This window comes from Mustela erminea, chromosome 11 (genome assembly GCF_009829155.1).
Source record: "Mustela erminea isolate mMusErm1 chromosome 11, mMusErm1.Pri, whole genome shotgun sequence".
NCBI lineage: Eukaryota > Metazoa > Chordata > Mammalia > Carnivora > Mustelidae > Mustela > Mustela erminea.
In genome coordinates this window covers 72,597,630-72,622,416 of record NC_045624.1, presented here as the reverse complement: position 1 = coordinate 72,622,416, position 24,787 = coordinate 72,597,630, and the positions used below count along the sequence as shown (strand labels likewise).

General features: G+C 38.8%; 1 protein-coding gene across 4 annotated transcripts in view; it reads left to right on the top strand.

Annotated features, from left to right (window-relative positions):
• CDK14 (cyclin dependent kinase 14) overlaps positions 1 to 24,787 on the top strand; it is a 572,715-nt gene that overhangs the window by 114,341 nt on the left and 433,587 nt on the right. For all 4 annotated transcript variants that reach the window (XM_032304318.1, XM_032304316.1, XM_032304319.1 and 1 more), the window contains one exon: positions 21,987 to 22,232. In XM_032304318.1, coding sequence (XP_032160209.1) covers positions 21,987 to 22,232 — 246 coding nt within the window. The remainder of the gene's footprint in view (positions 1 to 21,986; positions 22,233 to 24,787) is intronic.

The following is a 24,787-nucleotide window of genomic DNA, read 5'->3' as shown; positions in this document are numbered from 1 at the left end:
TTGCTCTATCTGATGTTGAGGTCCTCCTACAGACTCTTGGAATTGGCAGGTTCTTCAGCAAGTGTGTTGTCTAGTTGGCTCATTACCATTTGTTCAGCCAGTGGGAGAGTGAGACTTTCCTTAGTCTCCTGATATCTGCTGCAAACCCTCCTTTACTCCCCACTGCTGTTTTCAGTGGACACTTAACCTGAAAACCTCGTGTTATCTTTTGAGTTGGGCAGAGAGGAGCAGGAGAGAGTATAAGCTTTTTTTCCAAATTAAGCAGTTTTTCATTGGATGAGGTGAGACAGGGTTCATCAATACGGCATTCTCTTTTCAAAATTTCTTCCTGTTACTGTTTATCTTAAATCCAGATGGTTTTTTGGATAGAGAATCCTTTTTAGAAAGTCAGGTTAAAGCTCCCAGAGGTATCCATTTCTCTGCCATCGACTAGATTCATGATTCTTAGATTGGATCAGCCAGTGGTTTATGTCTCGCCTTGAACATACTATTCAGGGAACGCAAACATATATGGGAAAGGAAGATTCAACGTGGCAGTGCCTAATGGCCAGGTCATTCCATCTTCCCCATGAGCCTGTCCTTTTTGATGATCTTTGTGCTTTCTGCCCATCGTCATGACTTTGCTGCTCAGCCTTGACTTTTGATTTGAGGCTGGTTCAGAATCAGGTCAGTTAAAGGCATGTTAAGTTTAGGTGATGGAAGTAGTGAGGGATGAGGGAGGATTAGTCAGAAACCTTAGACCACAGAATGCTTTCTTTTGCGTCAGAAGAGAGAGTGAGAGAAGTGTTGTGGATCAGGTCTGGCCTCTGCTTATTTCTCTTGAAATATCAATCCCAGGGAACATGTAAGGAAGACATCCCAGTGGTCAGGATCTTGGGCTTTGTAGAGTCTCGGAATAAATCTCATTACCTCTACTTGTTCTCTGTGTCGTCTTGGACATGCTACTTAAATATTGCGTGCCTCAATTTAAATGTCTGTAAACTCGGAATAATAGTCATACCTCATGGGGCTGTTGCAGACACTGCAAAACTACTTATAAAGCATTTTTCATAGTAGCTGTTACATAATAAGAGCTCTGTGAGAACCATCATGATTACCGTTATTATCTAAAAATCCTTCATTTCCATCTCTCTTTTCTATCAACTTGAATTATCTTGTCCAAGTTTTATCCTTTTCCAGTTTGCTTGTTTATGGAGCATATATGACAGTTCTTAGTGTTACTGTGTTTGAGGGGATAAAAAGAGGATTTGAAAAAGTGCTCCAGTCTTCCATTTATCATCTGGTAAGGTTTGGGAAGGGTATATGTTCTATAAACTTCCTCCTCTGTCCTGCTGATACAAGTTTGCCCCAGTGGCTTATTCCTCAGCTGAATGAGATCTTGCTATAATACAAAGAGGACAGCGAAATGTTCCTGGAAGCACTGAGGCTTATTTTCAGGTGGCAGACAAGCGACAGGATTTGTGTATCCCACTGCTCTGCTCTATTCACCTTGACGATCTGCGTCTGGATTCACTATTGACTTTTCTCAGTCAGAGGAAAGGTTGACAGAACCAGCTCTTATGAAATCAGCTAGGACTTTATTATTAATGGATTGCTGTCAGATTTATTATTGCTGAAATTTTAGCTCTTTACAATAGATGGACCAATTGTCAAAGCTGCACTGAAAGAGACTTCCATTTTTTCCCTCAAAGGTTCATTGTTCCCTGTTTCTCTTCATAAGCTCTGTGTGGTTAGTGACCCATATATGATTCCCTGAAAATTTCAAGAGCTTCAAAAGTCAATCCTATATTGAGTGATGCCCTATATTTTTCTGGATTCTTTGGTCAGTTCCGTATCTCGATTTATTTTATTAGAATAAAAATATTAAACTTTAGAACTTTATAACATTCCTCTTGACATTCATTAGTCACTAATTATTATTTAAGCATTAATAGTACATCTAAATTTTATTAAAATAGGTGAAAAGATAAAAGTTGTGCTTATTTATGTAGCCGTCTGTTTCAGAGTAAAAAGATAGTACACAATTTTATTTCTCCTTCAGGGAAGGAATTTAAAAATATTTATAATCTTTATTTTTAAATGCTGTTCATATGGTTACCAAGGGAAAGAAATTCAGGCCCTAATGGATCAGTCAGTACCTCCAGTAGTGTCTTTTTTCAGTTTCCATTTTTAATGTTATTATGCCTTCTGGATGCTTGATCTTACATGAGGGACAGAATAGAGTGCTACAGATATTTGAAAGGTATAAACATGAAGGAAGAACTAGCCTGGTTTAGTACAAAGAAGCTATGGGTGGTGCAATGAAGTTCAGAAGAGAAACAAAACAATTCAGAAGGCATCTGAAACTATCGTTTGCACAGCCTTTGAGACAAATGACAGCTTCTCTGGTCCTTGTGATGTTTAAAAAAACCCCAAAACCAAAAAAAAAGTGCCTCAATCAGTAAGCCTGTGTATACAGGTAGAAAGCGTGCTGGACCATATTCATGATTTCAAAGAGCCATGAATCTGAGTTCAGCCTTATCTGTTTATTGATTATTAATACTTCTGGCATGGTAGACATTTTAAAATTGCTGTAGGTTATATTGGTCAGTTCTTCTTGCTAGGTCATGTCACATCTCTGTATCATGTGGAGTCCTCTGAAAACACTCTGTTTTCCCTTTCTCAGGTTAGGACCCAAGACAGACAGAAAGAAAAGCTATATATAAACCTATAAATTCTGTGAGAGGGGGGAAAAGGTTCTTATTTGCAAGAAGAGACTTTTTCTTTTCTAGAATGAGAGCTTTAAGGGAGTAGTGTCTTGATGAAGAAACTAATTAGCCATGTTGGGAGCCACTTTGTGTAGCCTGAGTCTTCTGTTTTGTCCTGAATGGTACTCCAGTTCCTCACCGCAGCTGTGAGAATTTTGTAGGTTGGAATAGGCTTTTTCTCTGTGGAATCTCAACAGAGCCACTCCCTTACTGTGTGTGGGGATTCTCATTTCATGTGCCCCATTTCTGAGCCCTCTGGCTATAAATGAGAGAGGGTAGGTAATATAGATGTCAATTCTAATATTTCACCTCCCAGCACTATGTATTCATTTGGCCATGTGATATGAATGCTACACTCTTGACTCTTTTTTTCCATGATGGAGTTTTTAGCCAGTATATAATTGTGGATGCCAAGTGAGACAAAATTCACATAGCTTCTTTCTCCTCATGACCTTTTGGGAATATAGAGTATGTTTTTAGTGGAAGCAGTGACTAAAAGCCACCCAGATATTTACAGAGTTGCCACGTCCTTCTATTTGTGACCAGGGGTTCCTGTCCCTTGTCCAGTGGGACATGTTCAGTTATGACAAGTAGGCAAAGGGCTCCCCCCCCCTTCTAGGGGAGGGCTTGTTTTAGGATACATGGTACACTTCACAAATACAAGTTCTTTTTAAAATTTTGTTTCTAGGCGCTAAAGTGACTTCCTTCTATTTTATTATTTTTTCCCCCAAAGCTACCAAATAAACTCTGGTAAATAAAGAAGCAAAGATTCTGGGTTCAAACCTCCTTAGATAATTTTGTGATAATTTTTTTTCATAGATATGGTAGCCAATGACAAAACAGTACTTCTGTATTAGAAATACATAAACCCACAAATTTCTACACAGGAGGTAATGGTAAAGATGCTGTTGTAATTCGTGTATATTCTTTTTTTCTGTACTTTGCACTTACTCTGATCCCATTGCTTTAAAAAAAATTCATAAGGTATACTTTGGGTATACCCTACTGGACAATTTTATTTCAGAGTATTTCAAAATTAAAGAATTGTATGAAATTGCCCTGACTTTTTGTGAGAAGTTTGAGTAAAAATTTACCCAAGAAAATGATTATCATTCATATAGTACCCAGAGTTTGAAACAAATTTTACCCCTCAAACTCTCGACCTCTCGTACAGTCTCAGTCTCTTATGTGGCCATACCAGCCGAATCTATCACTTTATGTGTAGAGCACTGCACCTCAATTTTTTTTTTTAAGTTATTTTTATTTATTTGACAGACAGAGATCACAAGTAGGCAGAGAGGCAGGCAGAGAGAGAGGAGGAAGCAGGCTCCCTGATGAGCAGAGAGCCCGATGCAGAGCTCCATCCCAGGACCCTGGGATCATGACCTGAGCAGAAGGCAGAGGCTTTAATCCACTGAGCCACCCAGGTGCCCCTGCACCTCAATTTTTAATGTGCACGCAAATCTCCTGGGGGTCATGTTCAAGTGTAAGTTCTGACTCAGTGGGACTTAAGGGGGCAGGAGTGGCACTGAGATCCCAGGCATTGCCAACACTAGTGGTCCACAGCAGAAAGGGGTTAGAGAATATTCCAGATGAAATCCTGATTCCTAAAGATAGCTATGTTCCAAAAAACCTGTCTAGGCCACAACTAACCGTAGGGCATTTTTTACAGTTATGGTGTTGTTCATCAAACTTTGTGTTAAATTTATCATGATGATTAGGGTGAAATGAAGAACATAGAGGTCAGTAAATAGAAGCATCTGTCTACATGAACCTCTAAACAAACTATCATGTACATCTAAAATCAAGAGTATAATTATTATTTTTTATTTTTTATTCAATTATTTTTATTAACATGTAATGTATTATTTGCCCCAGGGGTACAGGTTTGTGAAGAATATAATTATTTTTTAAGAAGATGTTATTTATTTAGAGGGAGCATGTGCACGCTCATGTGGAGGAGGGGTAGAGGCAGAGAGAGGGAGAACAGAACACCCATTTCATGCTAATGCGGGTCTCAACCGGGTCTCGATCCCACGACCCTGAGATCATGACCAAGAGCAGAAACCAAGTCAGCTGCTCAACTGACTGAGCCAACTAGTGCCCCTCAGGGGTGTAACAGAAGGGAAAGTAACCTAATAAAATTGTCTTAGCAGCATATATTAAAATTTAAGCTGCTGAGAAGACCACCTAAATATTTCACAATAAAACTGGCCAAACAATCATCAAGTCTCTTGGTGGTAAAGCGTTGAAGCCCACCAAAGGTTGTAACAAAACTAGGGTCACTGAAGTGGCATAAAGGAATGGAGTGTCCTCAAGAATTCTCCCTTCAGCTATGTCCATTAGCCAGTGGATTCAGGGTTTCAGTGAAATTAGGTCAGACCCCAAAGAAACCAGTCAGTAGAAACATAAGCATTTTTAAATTAAATCACAGCAATAGATGCGGAAATCTGGTGAGTGGTACAGCTGGTGAAACTCTTTTCATTGAATGGAAAAGATCTGGGCTTGGAAGGTGCCTCATTGCATGTAGGTAGGACTAATTTTTTTAACGGCCCATGTTTATTTAAAGGGGAAGGTTCATAATAAGGAAGATAGTCCATCTTTGAGTAGATGTTAACAGAACACCCATTTATGCCATCTTTGGGGCTTTTAGAAACATTAAAGAAATGGAAGATAATGATTTCTATGCTCAAGGTGTTTCCAGTTTGGTAATAGAAATGCAACGAACACATGAGAAACAGCAGAACAATGACCTCCTCCCATCCCAGCAAAATAAACCAAACATAAGACAACAAATTCCACTGTGGCTTATGTGAAAGCATACAAGACAGCATTCATTTAAGTGACAAATGATGAAGTACAATGTAAAAATGACCTAGTTGTTTTGTGAGGGCATTTGTAGTTGTGACAGTGGCAGTGTCATAAGGACATGACTGGCATTTAGTTGACAGAACCAGGGTTGCCAAACATGGTGCAGTGTGACTGCTAAGCTACATCGTGCCACTCACAAATAATCTGGCAGCCAGGTGGCCCAGGACGCCGTCACTGAGCAGCCGTGAGAGTGGCAGTGCCGGGATTTGGGAGTTGAGGCAGGCCCACAGAGCCTGGAGAGACCGGGAGGTGTTCGTGGCATGAACCTATCCTCCTTCTTTCTAAACCTAAAATCCTAAGCGAAATGCAATGTAAACGGAAGCACAAAGAAATGAATTTTTGTGTCTGGCCTTATGGAGTTAATCTCTTTAAAACCATTTACCAGTTGTAAACTGCTGCCTAGAGTTCGTAACAGAAGAGCCGAGCTGTAAAAGATCTTAAGAGCTATTTACTTCAGCTGTATCATTTTGGAGATGAGAAGACTGAGATGCAGACAGTTTTAAGTGACTTGTTGTCAGTCACCTACGTGACTTAACGTGGATGGGAGGCTTGCCTGGATGTTGTTAGCTAATATTCTGGAGGTGATTTTAGGCAAGGTCTTGGTTCTGATAAAACATAGCTGTAAGTAAAAATACACCCATGCGTATATCCCCTTATGTACATATAGATAACACATCCCATATCTTTGCTCTGTGTAACCTTGGCACACACACACGCATGCACACATAATGCACACGCATGCACGCACGTGAGAAAAAGAAGACCACAATCCAAGAGAGGGAAGCATACTTTTAGATCTTGCAAGCTGAGGTTAGAGATGAGGGTAGCTGTCGTGGGTTATGATGCCAGTGGCATTAGAAATTCCTCTTACTCCATCCCCCTACCCCCACCCCCACCAGAATACCTTGCCCACCTAAGCACCTGTAGCTGAAATTCTTTTGAAAAGGAATGAAGCTTTTGGTTCTATAATTCTTAAAGTTCAAGTAATTCTGGGAGAGGTTACGTTCTGATTTAAGTGTCCAAAAGTTTATAGATGACTGATGATGGGTTTTTTATTGGGAGCAGATTTTGAGAGGAGAAACCCATCAGACCCTCACAGGGCAATGGATGAGGAGAAAAACAAACATAAGAGTTGTTGCAGTATCAAAGTTTTTCTGTATTTATATTTGCCAGCTTTGTATTGGACAGATCATGGATATTTTTTCCATGAACCTCAGAAGACCATGACTTAGCTTCCTGCTTCATGCATCATGCTTATTTGCTGTGCATCAGTGTAGACTCCTTTAAACCAGTTCTTTCCCTGGTGTCTGGCTTCGTGAAGAGTGTGGGGCGAAGAAATGGAGAAGATCATACCATGAACTCAATAAAATGCCAATCACCAGAAAATGGTTGATTCAAAGGGACAATTTTCAGCCTGAATGAATTCACTTGAAATGAATGCCAACCTTAACTGAATTAAGTTGTGCTCTTTCAAATCCACTGCTGTGAGTTTGGTAGACAGTTGTCTGGATTTTACATAGCTCCAAGCTAAAATTGTAGGTCAAACTGTGACTTTTGGAGCCTCCAACACTATTTGAGTTTCTAACAATTTTTACTGAGTTTTGAGTCCTTCAGCTAATGTACAGACCCCTGTTAATAACGAGTGAACCAAAATAATTGATTCACATGAACACCCAAATATATGGGTGCATATCTAACCTTGTTTGAATTCTAGGTTCTATTGAATTTACTGGGAAAAACAACAACAACAGCCCAGAAGTTTATTTTAGTATTGGTGATGATTTCTTCTTCTTTATCTGCCTTCAAGTACCATGAGACATCTCTGCTTATGTAAATTTTGTCACTTTTGTTTCTACACAACAGGAACAAGGAACAGAAGTGCTAGTCATAGAGAATACAGAGCCTTATTCCCATTAATATTGGAATCTCTGTTATTTTCAGGTATTACTGATAGACCTCCTATTTCCTGTGATTGGCTTTGGGAAGAGGAACCGAAGGTGTTTTCTTCTGACCCTATATCATTTGAGAAAACCACTCTTAATCAATGTAAAGCCCTTACTTTCCCAAATTAGTCAAAAACCTTTGCTAGACCCTTCAGGTGGAGATTTGAAGGAGAAAGTGCTCTTGGTGGGGGGTTGGGGGGGATGAGGTGGGGGCTATAACATAGAAAACAGGAGACAGTCACATTGTTGAGGTTACAGTATCACAAGAAGAATAATTATAGTCCAGGGTATGCGAAATATTGGAGCAAAACTAAGTGCTAAGTGGGATTTAATCAACAAAGGCTTCTGAGCAAAGGTAATTTTTGAGAAGAGTCTTTTAGTAAAATTGAAGAATAATTGATACATAATATTGTATTAGTTTCAGGTATATAAATACAGTGCTTTGATATTTATATATACTACAGAATGGTCACTGTATTAGTCTAGTTACTGTCTGTCACTGTACAAAGTTGCTATGATATTATTGACTGTATTTCCTATGCTGTACATCTACATGTCTTATTTATTTTATAACTGAAAGACTGTACCTCCTAGTTCCCTTTACCTATTTCATCCGTTCCCCCCAATCCCTTCCCTTTGGCAACCATCAGTTTGTTTTTGTATCTACGAATCTGTTTCATTTGTTTTGTTTTTCTTAGATTCCACATACAGATTTTTTAGATTTCACGTATAAGTGAAAGCATATGGTGTTTGTCTTTCTCTGTCTGAATTTCACTTAGGATAATATCCCCTGGGTCCACTCATATTGTTGCAAATGGCAAGATTTCATTCTTTTATATGGCTGAGTAATAGTCCACGATATTTATTGTATACTGTATATATTAAATAACTTTTTTATTCACTCATCTGTTGATGGACATTTAGGTGGCTTCCCTCTCTTGGGTTAAATAATGTTTTGACATACCTGGTGTGCTGATGTCTTTTTGGATTAGTGTTTTTGTTTTCTTTGGATTAATACTCAGAAGTGGAATTGTTGGAGTATATAATATTTCTATTTTTAATTTTTTGAGGCACCTCCAAACCGTTTTCCATAGTGACTTCATAAATTTACATTCTCACCAACAGTGCATGAGAATTACTTTTTTTACACATTCTCACCATCACTTGTTATTTCTTGTCTTTTTAATACTAGCCCTTCTGATGCTGGGAGGTAGTCTCTCATTGTGATTTTGATTTGCATTTTCACATACCAGTGGACATTTCTGTGTCTTCTTAAGAAAAGTGTTTATTCAGATCTTCTACCCATTTTTTTTATTCAGATTTTTAAAATATTGTGTTGTATGAGTTCTATAAAGATATATTTTAGATTGAACCCCATATTGGATATCACTTTCAAATATCTTCTCCCATTTAGTAGGTTGCCTTTTTGTTTGTTGATGGTTTCCTTCACTGTGCAGTAGCTTTTAGTTTGATATAGTCCCATTTGTTTCCACTTTTGATCTTGCCTGTTGAATCAGATCTGTGGTATTAACAAAACAAAGGATAAAGTGTAGGATCATCTCAGCAGCTGCAGGAAAAGCATTTGGCAAAATTCCACACCCACTTAAGATTAAAAACTCTCAACAAAGTAGGCATAGAGGGAATGTACCTCAACAGAATAAAAGACATACATGACAGACCCAAGCTAATATCATACTCAATGGTGAAAAGCTGAAAGCTTTTCCTTTAAGATCAGAAGCAAGACAAGGATGCCCACTCTTGCCACTTTTATTTAACATAGTATTGGTAGTCCTGGCTATAGCAGTTAGGCAAGAAAAAGAAATAAAGTGCATTCAAATTGGAAAGGAAGAAGAATAACTGCCACTATTTGCAGATGACATGATACTACTCATAGAAAATCTTAAATCCTCCCCCCCAAATCTATTAGAACTAATAAATAAATTTATTAAATTTGCAGGATACAGAATCAATATACAGAAATGTGTTGTGTTTCTATACACTAGTAACTATTAGAGAATTTAAGAAAACAGTTCCATTTATATTTGCATTAAAAAGGAATAAAATAGCTAGGAATAAATTTAACCAAGGAGGTGTGAAAGACCTATACTCTAAAAACAAGACATTAATGAAAGAAATTGAAGATGACACAAATAAGGAAAACAAGCACAGATATGATTATTGCAAATTATATTACTGTACTTATATTCATCCTATTTAAAAAACCAACATTGTGGGTTTAATGAAGTTTATTATTATTTCTATGTGTCTTTTTATACCTTCCTAAGGTTATAGAGCTACTTATTTAAATGATTTGTGGGGGTTTCAGTGATACTTTTTTAATCTTCTTGGTATAGTGTAATCTTTACAGATCCACAGACAAACCAGGGCCTTTCAGAACAGCTGGGTTTATAGGACCCGAGTTGTTGGCTGTTGGGGTCTTGGTTGCTTTTTCCACAGTGATTCAGATCTGTGTTACTGGTTAGCAGTCATTTGGGTTCTTTTTTTTTTTTTTTTTAAAGGGTTAAATTTCACTTAGTTATTAAAATTTAACTCATTTCCAAAAAATGCTTCCTGCCTTGGTTTCACAGATGTTTCCTTTGTAATCTGGTTTCTCTCTACCAGGTATGTTCTTTGTAACTATTGCTTAGGCAACATCACATGCTCTTCTGTCTGTTACTGTATTATATTGACCTGCCCTGGTATTAGAGTGATGAAGTCCCAGAACCTAAGTCAGGTTCGGTGGGGTGAGGAGGTTTGGAGCCGACGACTAAAGAAAGAATTGTTAAGACGTCATTGGTGCAAAATGGTGGTTTATTAAAGCACGGGGACAGGACCCGTGGGCAGGAAGAGCTGCTGCCCCGGGTTGTGAAGGTGGGCATGTTATATACCCCACGGTTGGGGGGGAGGTGGTGAAGGGATGGGAGATTTCAACAGAGTTCTCACATGTTAGGGAGGGCCTACAAGGTGCCGGGGGGGGGGGGGGGGGGGGGGGGAGGCCTTGCCCTTATGGCCTGATCAATGTCGTCTTTAGGCCAGGCATTAACATCAAGATAATTGGGAGATTCCTGGTGGGGTTATTATGATCTGGCTATCATTTACATTCCTTTCTACTCCGGTCTCCTCCAGGTTATGGTGGGGGGGGGGGGCATTAGGGCTTCAGGAACCAAGAGTTATTTGCCTCTGGAAATTTGTGCTATTGATAAGGTAACCTCCCTGTTTAGGTCTCTAGGACATCTGTAGAGCAAGGGAGATTCCTGTTCTGCAGGATTGCGATCCCTGCAAGTTAACTATTTATCGTTTTATGGCGATCAGGGGTGCCTGAGGAATGCTACACATATGGAGGGGAGCGGGTGAAGAGGGGGTGCAAAGCGCCAGCTTTTGCTTTGTCCTCAGCCAGCCTCCTGCTCCCTCATCAAGGGTGTACCCTGCCCTTCCTACGCTAGTGCTCCTTAGGCTCTCTTCAGGCCGTGACCAGTCATTCCTGCTTTGGTTACTGTTATGCCCCAATAATGGGTCCATGATTAAAGGAGCGAGACTGGTACAAAGCGAAGGTCAAGCAATAAAGCAAAGCTTTATTTCGCACCAAGCATCAAGAATCTAACCAAACGTTCTGGGCCGCACCTCTTAAAAGAGAGGGCGACCCTTTTCTGTTTCACAGTCTAGCTTTTAAGGGCAAAGGCCATGCGGTTGGGCCTGGCCACGCACAGATAGCCAATGAGATTGTAACACACACAGAAAACTCCACAGTGATGCTAGGTCACCAACTGAGTTACAGTTTCCCCATTAGACATTTGAACCAGCCTATTACACCTTGATTGGGACTGGCGCCCAAAAGGCTCCCAAAGGGCGGGGCCCATACTCCTTGGTAACCAGGGAGACAGTATGCATCCCCCCACTGATCGGATGTCTCCACCTGGCCTGACCCACCCTTGTATCTGGGCTTTGTTACCTGAAGCTGGTTTCCGGACTTGTCGCCAAGTAAGTCCCCTGGGGGAAGGGAAGCAAAGACAGTTTCTAAATAGGTCCTTAAAGGTACGGTTCCTCCTTTCTCTAGACAGCTCTAGCCTGTCTTCCTCCTTATTCTCTGCAGTTAGTTCCATGGATTAAAACCAACCATATCCTATTATGTTCATGCTTCTTTTATTTCATAACTGCCTTTTGCCCTTTATAAAAACTTTTCTCTTTTGAAATCATAGTGGTCTTTCTCTAACTCAACTTGTTCCATTTAACCATGATTTTATTTTCCTTGTGATGCCCAAATACATAATCACTGTTTGGCTCTTAGGAATCCCTATAGGCAGACTCCTTTGTCCAATCTAGCATTGTCCCCTGACATTTTTTTTTTTTTAAGATTTTATTTATTTATTTGACAGACAGAGATCACAAGTAGGCAGAGAGGCAGGCAGAGAGAGAGGAGGAAGCAGGCTCTCTGCTGAGCAGAGAGCCCGATGTGGGACTCGATCCCAGGACCCTGAGATCATGACCTGAGCCGAAGGCAGCGGCTTAACCCACTGAGCCACCCAGGTGCCCCTCCCCTGACATTTTTGAAAGGGTCTTAGTTTTCTGGTAACAGCTGGATATTTCACAGCTGTTTTGTGTTTCCTGCCCTGTGAACTGGAATCGGATTACCTTTCAAGGATTCCTCTTTTTTTCATAGTGGAGAATTGGAACATAGAGCAAAATCTGGGCTCTAGAGGTACACAAGAAAGTTAGTAATGCATCAAAGAGCTACTGTTGGGTGGTTGGAAAAATCTGCCTTTTGAGGTTATGGGTTCCCATTGATTTTTTTTTTTCAGTTTGATATACCATGCTTTGGTCCTTTAGTTTTGTTAAAGTATTAGATTTTATGTGTCTTCAAGCATTTTGTTGTGGGAAGAAAGAGATTTCTCTTTGGGTAGGGGGAATGTTTATTTAGGTTGCTGACAGACTGGTAGAAGGAGTCAGATGACAATTTAGGCACCAGGGAGGAGCACCAGTGAATAACCTGACTTCTAGAACCCTCTTTCCCTGCTAGGACTCCAGTGTGCTCACTCTTCTCTTTGTGTACCCTGGGTTCTTCAATAATTTTATTCTTCAAGCTGCCAGAAATTGTGTCTTTCTCGGGGGAAGGAGTGCTGTTCTTCCTTCGTCTGGCCTGCATCTCTCTCTGGACCCAACCCCTCCGACTTCTCTTTGGGGTCTGCAAGATGAGTTGCTTGACAAGCTCGTGAGGTTGTCTCTATACCTTTATGAAGGGCCTGGATGCTTCCTTCTGTTCTGCTTCTGGTTAACACAGCTGGATAGATCACGTTTAAGATGTTTGTCCCAAATATTGGAAACTTGAAACTTTTCTAGAACAGTCATTCTGTCCTATGTGGAAAATTCAAGGATAGATTACTTTCCCGGAAGAAGATACATGTACAAAGCAGGTGCTGATAATGGTGTTATTCACATAAGCCCAGGCAATGTGAAGACCAGCGTTAATTGTGTATAACCTGAATTATGTAGAGAACTTGTTTGTGAGCTTAAAATGCTAATGGAGAAAACTCTCAATATGTGGTCATTTATTGATAATGGCCATAAGAATCATCACTGACTTATGCCTGGATCTGATACAGTCTATCAGACTCAGAAAATGGTATCTGGGACACATTCCTGAGATTAGACATTCTGCTCAGATGTCAAAGCACTGCAAGCAATTTCAGTTAAGCAAGTGTATTAGTTTTCTATTGCTGTGTAACTTATCACCACAAACGTACTAGCTTCTTAGCTCTGTTTCTGTAGACATTCAGGCGCAGCAGGGCTGGTTTCTCTGCCCTCAGGCTCTCTCAAAATCAAGATTTTGGGCATGGTTGTGGTTCGTACCTGGGGCTCAGGATCCTCTTAAGCAGCTCGCTGGTTACTGGCAGAAATAATTTGCTTGTGGTTACAACAGGACCATTGTCCCCATTTGCCTGCTAGCTGTCAGCCAGTGAGCCCTCTCAGCTCACCCTGTGCTGTGCCATGTGGCCTCCATTTCAGTTCAAAGCTTAACGTGTTTGTTTTCTTCCAGGCTACCCAGATCACGTCTCTCCTTTTTTTCCTACAACTAGCTGAAGGAAGCTCTCTGCTTTTCAGGAGCTTGCCTTGATGAGGTCAGGCCCACTCAGGATAATCTCCATCTTTGCCACATCACAAAATATAATCATAGCTATGATAGCTTGTTGTATTCACTCTCAAAGCGGAGGGGATTATTGAAAGGTGAGAGCCACAGCGTTGGGTATAGTCGTGAGCTCTCTGCCTTCCAAAGGTGAGGGACATGAGGTGTCATTTTAGAATTCTGCCTATCACAAGGAGCTTGTCCTTAAAAAAAATTGTTGATAGCATTTTATGCATAAATTTGTATATTTATTATTTTTGTGTCAAGACTGCTGTCTTTTTGACAATAGCTTTCGGATGAGAATTGTTTCATAGCGTCAGTCCTATTAGCAACAGCAAGAAGACTACCTATTTGAATGAACTTTCTCACATGTGATCTTTTAATTTGACAGAACCTTACTGAGCTTTCTGGTGGGCCAGGCACTGAGTAAGGCACTGTGTGAGCACTGTGGGAAGAGGGCAGTAATGCAGACAACCTTCTTGCCTGCATGGAACTGGATAAGAAGATTCTGAGTCCCAGATGTGCTCTGTTTCTGGGGTACCTGGAAAGAATGGGACTCTGCAAACCATTGTGGGATACGGATACATTGTAAAAGTATCATAGGAAGTAGGAACTAGCTAGCAAGAAATATGTGGTGAATGTAACAAAGAAAATCACAACCATCGGCATGTTTCCATACAAGTATACTATTTTAAGGAAGTTTACTTTATGTTAATGATAATTTTCTGCTTGTATTTTGTTGTTTGCTGGTAGAAGGCAAAAATAATAGATTTTTGAAGTGCTTAAGAATGTTTATGGGAAATATTTAAAGTTTAGGAAATTTTGTTGAAATACTCTTTCCCATCAGAATTAGGAAAAGGCTGGCACTCTTCTGCCTTCATGTTAGAACACTTTAGAGAAGCTGGTTTTCCATAGTGCATAGTTCACACTGATTTTTGTAATTACCCAGTGTGCCATAGACAGGTCTATGAAATGAGATGCCACCTGACTGGACATAAAAATGTAGGTCCCTTAATATAAAGCTTGAGGAAATACATAAGGCCTTACTTGGCAGTACATTCCATAATAATATCTCTTGTTTAAATTATATATATCAGAGAATTTATCCAAATTTCCAGTGAAAGTACATCTTTCTCCTCAACTTAACAGAAAACCTTGTGAGTCCTATTTTTGTCAGAACTGTTAGCACAAAGAATGGTAAATGAAAGGTTTATATGAGTTTATGTGATTCCAGGAACTCGTTACGTATTAAGTTCATTCTTTCAGCTTTGATGGTGTCCTTATAGCTAGCTCTTCTTTCCTCTGCTGACATGTTGAAGTGACATTTGTCATTTAGTCCTAGCTAATACATTTTGCTGTAGCTGTGTTGGTGTATATGTGTTACAAGTTTATACTGTGTAAACTTCTCTCATAAAAGTTTTTCACATAATAGAAGAAAACACAATATTCTTTTTATTTTATTTTTATTTTTTTATTAACATATAGTGTACTATCTGCTTCAGGGGTACAGGTCTGTGAATCATCAGTCTTAGACAATTCATAGCACTCACCATAACACATACCCTCCCCAATGCCCATAACCCAACCACCCTATCCCTCCCCCACAACCCCTCAACAACCCTCAGTTTCATGAGATTAAAAGTCTCATATGGTTTTTCTCCCTCCCTGGTCCCATCTTGTTTCATTTTTTCTCTCCCTACCCCCACGACGCCCTGCCCTGCCTCTCAGATTCCTCATAACAGAGAGATCATATGATTATTCATTGACTTAGTTTGCTTAGCTTAATACCCTCTAGTTCCCTCCATGTCATTGCAAATGTTAAGATTTAGGGGGTTTTTGATGGCTGCATAGTATTCCATTGTATATATATACACCACATCTTCTTTATCCATTACTCTTTTGATGAACATCTAGGTTCTTTCCATCATTTGGCTATTGTGGACATTGCTGCTATAAACATTCGGGAAATCCAGTATTCGATCTGATAAAATATATTTTACTAAGAATGTTCAAAGACCTTGAATAAAAAATAGAATATAGGGTTTAATAGAATGTAGAGTTAGCTCCATCTTCTCCTTTGCAAAAAGAGATGTTTCTATGGCTCTGTGCTTCCTGGTGCTATTTTCAAGGATAGAGTTGCAGTCCAAATATGGTCACCATTTTCCCATTATCTATGTATCAATTCAGTCCACGTTTGCATCTTTTTCTTTTTTTCTTTTTTTTTAAGATTTTTATTTATTTATTTGACAGAGAGAAATCACAAGTAGATGGAGAGGCAGGCAGAGAGAGAGAGAGGGAAGCAGGCTCTCTGCTGAGCAGAGAGCCCGATGCGGGACTCGATCCCAGGACCCTGAGATCATGACCTGAGCCGAAGGCAGCGGCTTAACCCACTGAGCCACCCAGGCACCCCCGTTTGCATCTTTTTATATTATCATTTTATATACATTTATGGCCTCACTTGATTTATATATGCATATGTAAATCTCCTTTTAAATTAAGAAACTAGTAATATTTTATGGCTGAAACACAGATTAGCTTCTTCCGGAAAGGGTCACAGTAAATTGAAAGACCTGTGGATTTTTTTCTTTTCTTTTTTTCTTTCTTTAGGTTTTACTTTTCTCAGCCATGTTTTATAGTTCCTGTATATAGATCTTGCACACATTTGGTCAGAATTATCACTAAATATTTTATATTGTTCAAAGCTCGTAAAATTGTTGTTTATTGTCTTTATTTTTTATAATTTTTTAATTTTAGAATTCTAATTGTTTGTTGCTAATATCTGGAAATACAGATGTTTTTGTGTATTGATCTTTATCTTGCACCCTTGAGAACTTATTTATCAATTCTTTTTTTTCTTAAAGATTTTATTTATTTGACAGAGATCACAAGTAGGCAGAGAGGCAGGCAGAGAGAGAAGAGGAGGCAGGCTCCCTGCTGAACAGAGAGCTCGATGTGGGGCTTGATACCAGGACCCTGGGATCTTGACCTGAGCTGAAGGCAGAGGCTTTAACCCACTGAGCCACCCAGGCGACCCTTATTTATTAATTCTAGTGGTTTTTTTTTTCTCTGGATTTCATTGGATTTTCTACGTGGATGATAATATCTTCTGTGAATAAAATCAGCTTTACTTCTTCCTTTCCAGTGTGGATGCTTATTATTTCTTTTCTTCTGCCTTGTAGCATTTTCTAGAATTTTTTTTTAAGATTTTATTTATTTATTTGACAGAGATCACAAGTAGGCAGAGAGGCAGGCAGAGAGAGAGGAGGAAGCAGGCTCCCTGCCAAGCAGGGAGCCTGATGTGGGGCTCGATCCTAGGACCCTGAGATCATGACCTGAGCCGAAGGCAGAGGCTTTAACCCACTGAGCCACCCAGGCGCCCCGCATTTTCTAGAATTTATAATACAATGTTAAATCAGTGATTAGAGTGGACGTCCTTGATTTGTTCCTGTTCTTAGGAGGAAGGTATTCAGTTTCTCACCACTAACTTTTATGTCACACTGCCTTTTTTCTTTTTTCAGCTTGAAGAAGTTTTCTTCTATTTTTTTGAATTTTGTATTTTAATTTCAGTTAGTTAATATATAGTATTATATTAGTTTCAGGTGTACAATACAGCACTTCCATACAATACAATACAACACAATACAATACAATACAATACAATACAATACAATACAATACAATACATACAATACAATTCAGCACTTCCATACATCACCCTGAGCTCATCACAAGTGCACTCCTTAATCCCCATCACCTATTTCACCCACCTACCCCCCCGCCTTTGGTAAGCATCAGTTTGTTCTTGAGAGTTAAGAGTCTCTTTCTTGGGCGCCTGGGTGGCTCAGTGGGTTAAGCCGCTGCCTTCGGCTCAGGTCATGATCTCAGGGTCCTGGGATCGAGTCCCGCATCAGGCTCTCTGCTCAGCAGGGAGCCTGCTTCCCTCTCTCTCTCTCTCTCTGCCTGCCTCTCCATCTACTTGTGATCTCTTTCTCTGTCAAATAAATAATAAATAAAATCTTAAAAAAAAAAAGAGAGTCTCTTTCTTGATTTGTCTCTCTCTCATTTTTTTTCATTGCTTGCTTATTCCGTTTCTTAAATTCCACAAATTCTCTGACTGACTGACTTCGCTGAGTATTATACTCTCGAGTTCTGTCCATGGTGTTGCAAATGACAAGATTTCATTTTTTATGGATGAATAATATTCCAGTGTATGTATATAGCACATCTTTTTTACCCATTTATCTATCAGTGGACACTCAGAGGGCTTCCATTACCATGGCTATTGTGAAGCTGCTATAAACACAGGGATCCATGTATTCCTTTGAGTTAGTGTTTTCATATTCTTTGGGTAAATACCCTGTAGTGAGATTGCTGTATCATAAGATATTTTTATTTTTAACTTTTTGAGGAACCTCCGTACTGTTTTCCACAGTGGCTTCTCCAGTTTACATTCTCACCAACAGTGCACAAGTGTCCTTTTTCTCCACATCCTGGCCAACACCTGTTGTTTCCGATGTTGTTAATTTTAGCCATTCTGTGTTTCTATTTTTAATTGGTAATGTTTTTATCATAAATGGGTACTGGATTTTGTCAGATGCTATTTCTGAGACTATTGAGGTGATCATATGATTAAAAAATCTATGTATTATTTATTGCTGCATAACAGATTATCCCAAATCTTAACATCTTAAAATAGCAAACATGGTTTATCTAATATTTTCTGTGGGTCTAGAATTTAGATACTCCTTATCTGGGTACCTCGGCTCAGGGTCTCTCTGAAGTTCTGATCAAGCAATAGACCAGAGCTATAGTTGTACTTGAAAGCACAGATCGTGTTGGTGTTTTTAGGCCCCAGTCTTTCTGCACATGTGCCTCTTGACAGGGCTGCCTTACGGCATAGCAGCTGGCCTTCCTTAGGACTACGTGATCTAAGAGAGAGGGGAAGAAGCTATAGTCTTTTTATAATTATTTCTCTGAAGTGATATTCCATGATTTCTGCCATTCTGTTTATTGGATACAAGTCAAAAAGTACAGCCCACATTCAAGGTCTGGGGGCTAAGTAAGAGTGTGAATATCTGGAAATTGCCGTTGCTGGGAACTGTTTTAGAAACAACGTTCTACCATTATTTATTAAAATAGTAAACTGAACATTTTGTGTGTGTTAGAGCAAGAGTACTTGTGAATGGGAGTGGGGGGAGCGGGAGAGAGAGAATCTCAAGCAGGTTCCATCCCCAGCACAGAGCCCAAGGTGTGGGGCTTGATCTCACAACCCTGAGATATGACCTGAGCCGAAATGAAGAATGAGACGCTTAACCAGCTGAGCCACCCAAGCGCCCCTAAAATGGTAACCTACACATTTTTGAATGTTAAGCCTTACTCTCCTTCCTGGGGTTAATTCTGCTTTTTCATGATTTATTATCCTTTTTACATACTATTGGATTAAGTTTATTAGAAGTGTGCTAAAGATTTCTACATTTATATTAATGAGAGCAATCAATCTATAGTTTTCTTATAATATTTTTGTCTGGTTGTAGGTTTAGGGTGATGTTGGTTTCATATAATAAGTTGGGAAGTATTCTTGCCTCATTAATTTTTTTTTTTTGAAGAATTTCTCTAGAATTGATGTTATTCCTTCTGTAAATGTATGGTTTACTTTGCCAGTAGTGTTGCCTAACTCTTGCTTTTTCTTTGTTGAAAGGTTTTTGGCTACAAATTTAATTTCTTGAATAGATGTATATTTATTTAGTTTATCTGTTTCTTCTGGAGTGAGCTTTGGTAGTTTTTGTCCTTTAAGGAATTTGTTTCATCTGAGTTGCTGAATTGATTGGCATAAGGTTGTTCATAATTATATTTAGGTCTATAGGATATCATGCCTCTCCAATTTTTGATATTGGCAGTATGTGTTTTTTTACATTTTGTCCTTATCAGTCTGGCTAGAGGTTTATTTATTTTTTAAAAAATCTTCTCTGAAAACAAACCAACCACTTTTTGGTTTCATTGATTTTCTTTATTGCTTTCTGTTTTCTATTTTGTGTACTTACATCCTGGTATTTATTCATTATTTTCATTCTTCTAGTTATTTTGAGTTTTACTTGCTCTTCTTTTTCTGGTATTTTAAGGTGTAGTCACATTACTTGGAGACCTTTCTTCTTTCCTACTGTATGCATTTAGTATTCTCCAGTTGAAGTACTCCTTTAGCTACATTCTACCATTTTGATATTTTGTGTTATTTTCATTTAGTTCATGATACTTTCCAATTCTCCTATTGTATTATTTAGTTTCTAGATACTTACTGTCATACTTAAATCTTTTAAGTCCTTTCTGGCTCCTTTTAAACGTATTAATGGTTTAAAGCAATTTGATTTTGATGTACCTTCATGTTTTTTCTTTGTGTTTCTTGTACTTGGGGCTTGTTGACTGCTCAGGCCTATGTGTTTATACGTTATTGTAATCGACTTGCCTCAGTGATGTGGGTGGTTTCATACCCACATCACATCTATTGCCTCTTACTATCATATCCTTAAGAAGAAAACATAAATCCTTAAAAATATTTAGTGCATCTCATCTACTTGTGATAAATTGTTAGTTTTTGATCATGGATAGAGAAATGTGCCTTAAAACTTACCAAGACTCCTTTAATAGTATTGTGGTTTGCTAAAAAGTGTGATGATATCCTTCTCATTTGACTTAATTAAAATTCAACCTGTGCTTTGCAGTTGAGTCATACTTAGGACAGAACTGATGCTTAAGTTTTTTTTTTTTTTAATTTTTTAAGATTTTACTTATTTATTTCAGAGAGAGAGAGAGAGATTGAGAGAGGAGGAGCAGGTGGGGCAGAGGGAGTGGGAGAAGCAGACTTCCTGCTGAGCAGGAAGCTGATGCAGGACCCTGGGATCATCACCTGAGCCAAAGGTAGATGTTTAACTGACTGAGACACACAAGTGCCCCACGATTTAATTAAACCTTTTTTTGGTTTGTTTAAAAATTTTTAAGGAAGGGCATAATTTAATTATATCTACTTTCCTACTTCAGCAGTTTAAAACAATTTCATTGTCAGACGTGTTTATTATACAATTCAAACAATGGGAGGCATATAAAAAATTAGTAATCTTACCCTTTACCAGTTCAATTCCACATGTCTAGAGGTATCTTATGTTAACAGTTTGGTGTGTTTTCTTCTATTCCTTTCACTGTGCTCACACATACACATACAGATATTTAAGTCTGTGTCTGTCTCTGTGAGTCTGCATGTATATCTGTATCTGTATGCATTCATACACATACATACATGTATTCCTCATGTGGAATCATCCTGTACGTAACACTCAGATACTTTATATTTTTTATTTTAGCAGTAAGGGATTTTCTTCTGTTTTCCTGCTTTAAAAAATAAAGATAGGGAAACTTCACAGCAAGAAAAAGAAAACTTTAAAAGCAATTTCAGAATTACCTTTCCTCTAGAGAGAATAGTAAAGTTTACCTAGCTTCACAGACAAGCTAGATGCCATAAAATTATTTAATAAGAACAACAAAGTCTCCAGAGTATAAGAAGAATGAAAGGCTTAGAACATAGACTAGGAAACAATGAGGGCAAAAGTCAGAGACTAAAATAAAATGGGGGACTGGGGCAGGCAGGCAAGAGAATGAGGGAAGTTGGAAAGCAAATAGGGGTCTTGTGGATTTTGAAATGAGTGCTACTCAGTGTTTCTCTTCTACAGCATTATTTCTATGCATCCATTAGTTTTGGTATTAGAAAACATACTGTTTTCAGTCTCTAACCATTACCTCTTTTATATGCTCAAGTTTTATATTCCAGTTTGGAGATGAACTTAGGATAGGATGGATTTACTTTTGAAATACATGGTGATCTTTTCCTCTAGCTGTGTTCGCTACTTCCATGATGATCTGTTAGTTAAAATGCCCATCTGATTTAGCTCAACTGATTAAAAAAAAAAAATTACTATTATTAAGGCAAGTTGTCCAACTTCCTAATGATTCAGAATCATTGCACTTGCAGGCAGGTGGTAAAAATTAGGACAGGGGTCAAGAACCACATTAGGGGACTAGTAGTCCGAACCTTAAGCTTCCTATTTTATGGACAGCATTTTTAGTGTCTGCCCTAGGAGCAGAATAATTATGAGGAATTTTTCATACTGGGATTTAAGCTGGTATTGTTTTTAGAGTATGGACTTTCTGGGTATTTCCTGAAATGGAAATCAGCATGCTTTCTAGAATAATAAATCGAGTGTTTCATGATACTAAAGTTTCAGTGGGGAGTTTTGAATTTCTTTCTTTCTTTTTTCCTAGATATGTGTCACAAAGATGTCTACACGGAACTGCCCGGGAATGGACTCAGTGATCAAACCCTTGGACACAATTCCCGAGGATAAAAAAGTCAGGGTTCAGAGGACACAGAGCACTTTTGACCCATTTGAGAAACCAGCTAATCAAGTGAAGAGGGTGCATTCGGAGAACAATGCTTGCATCAACTTTAAGTCTTCCTCCACTGGCAAAGAGTCTCCCAAAGTTAGGCGGCACTCCAGCCCCAGCTCGGTGAGTGGGGTCTTCTTTGCCAGCCGGGAAGCTGAAGGAGTGTCCCTCTAACAGTCGTGGTGCTGTGCTGGAAGAGGACAAGGGGCTTTCTTGGTGCCTTATTATGTGCGCTCTCTCAGGGTGGTTCAGTGTTTTGGGGGGAAGAGAGAGCACAAATCTATATACAGACTCTTTATTCATAAGGACTCAGCAAGCAAATGAGAAATGATTCAACTAATTTTTGGAAAAATCATTTTTTTTTTCCTAGTTGTTTCCAGTTAGAGGATTTATAATGAAAGATCCTTTGGTATTTCAAACCCTTGGAAGAGGATATTGAACTTTACTCTATTTGTGGTCAATATAGTTTTGGGTTTGGCAAATTCACGAAGAATGTCATTCAGAGTAAATGTTCAAGTGTATTCACTTGTCTTGTTCCAGTTTTGTTTTTTTGTTTGTTTTTTTAAATTTTATTTATTTATTTGACAGAGATCACAAGTAGGCAGAGAGGCAGGCAGAGAGCTCAATATGGGGCTCGATCCTAGAACCCTGAGATCATGACCTGAGCTGAAGGCAGAGGCTTTAACCCACTGAGCCATCCAGGTGCCCCCAGTGTAACTGTTTTAAAATTAAAATTAAAATTTTAATTTTAAATTTTTTAAATTTAAATTTAAAATTTAAGAGCTAGATGTTGAAATTGGTCTCCTTAAGGAGAAATCCTGTTCATTGTAATGAAATTTTCTTACTCATGCTAAATTAAGGCAAGACATGCCTTTTGACCTAAGAAGGTATAAAGTTCTGAGGTGAATTTTTTACCGTAAATTTTTGCTGAAACTTACATTTCTAAAACCAGCTTCCATTTAGCCTTGTAAAAACCCTTATGATCTTTTAGAATTAAGTAATTTTCAGATTTAGCTTACACTTAAGAACCTTCTGAGTAGATGTTCTAAGAGTAGTTGTTCTAAGATGGTAAGAGGAGGATGCTAAGAGAATTTTGATTCTATCATCCTGCTAAGAAACATGCCATTCTGCAGATATTAAATATTAAATTTGTTGAGGGCAAACAGAGCCAGAAATGTCAACTGCTAGAAGAGTATTGACACTTCAATTCAATTAAACTGTATGACACTGCACAAATCTGGTCACATATTGTGTTAATGAACCAAAATAAATATTATCATTTGCAGCATTTGTGAGGAGCATTGGTTATCTGCTTTTTTCCCAAACTGACCCCATAGTCTTATCTGTGAGTGCGAGGTAGCATCTGTCTAGGTCACAGATGCATCACTAACTCCTGGGAGAACTTTTAGATTTAGTAGCATTTTAGGAGAAAGAAGTTGTTGGGAATGATTAAGCCTGTGTTATGGAAAGAGAATTGTATATATTTTACTACATAGTTATCATAATATTATATATCAACCTAAAATGATATATAGAAATTGGCATTTTCAGATATTGCAGTGAGGCCTACTTGTACTAAAGAATTATTTACCTTTTATCTGAAATGTAAATGTAACTAGCTGTCCTGTGTTGTATCTCAATACTAGTTATGATCTGCTGGTGCATTTCTTCCTTTGTTGCTCAGATTTTTTCTACGTAGCCATTGGGAGCTCTTTTAGGTTGGCCCTTATGCCTTTTTGAGATGTCTTCGTCCCTTTGTTTTTTTGAACACGTCCTTACCTTCTGGTCCTACAAGACATTTTTGGCTTATATTGTGTTTTTCTCAACCCCAGATCTAAAACCAGCCATTTCTGCAAAGAATCTCAGTTCCTTTTATTGGAAAGTGGTAGTTAGAAACAAGGATGTGGGTGCTGGCTGTCCTTGTTGCTACTGGGGGTCACGTAGTTGTAAACGTCAGTGTGTGCATCATAATATAAATGATGACCATGGAGTTTCCGTATTTTTAATATTTAATAAGGAATTAGTTTTGGTTCTTATCAAGGAAAGTTGAATCTTGCCTGATGCTTTTTGTAGTTCCTCTAAAGTTCCATGTTATCTTTACTAAAGTAATGCTGAAACATAACTTAAAAGATGAAATAGACAAGTCTGGGAGGATGGCAGTGGCATAGGTTTTGAAACCCCTCTCATGGCTAGAACAACTAGGATAGTAAAAACAAAACCAGTAGGTAATATTGACAACAGCTACAGTTGGCAGGTATCTCCATGCACCTCAGAATAAAAGTGAGGGAGAACAGACTGTGTATAGTTTTCAGAACTGCATGGTATTAGGACGTGTGAGGATGGAAATCAGGGAAGGGGAAAGGACAACTCCTCTTTGAGACTGTTCTCAGAAATACTACCCCCCACCGTTGCCATCAGGTACATACTGGCAACTTGTTGGGACATTCTTAGGACAGTGACAGCAACTGGGAGGGACTTTGATGGCTTCTGTGAGTAGGTGAGTGCAAGGAGACCAGGGTGGTTTACTAATATTGGAGTAGTCTGCTGGCCTTTCTGTGGCTTCTCTAGAATGTCAAATTGAAGCACCATTCCAGGACAAAGCCCGGCATTGAATAGAAAGTGCTCAAGCAGACTTCTGTGTAGGTCCCATTCAGTGGGGGTGCAAAGGAAAGGCATGG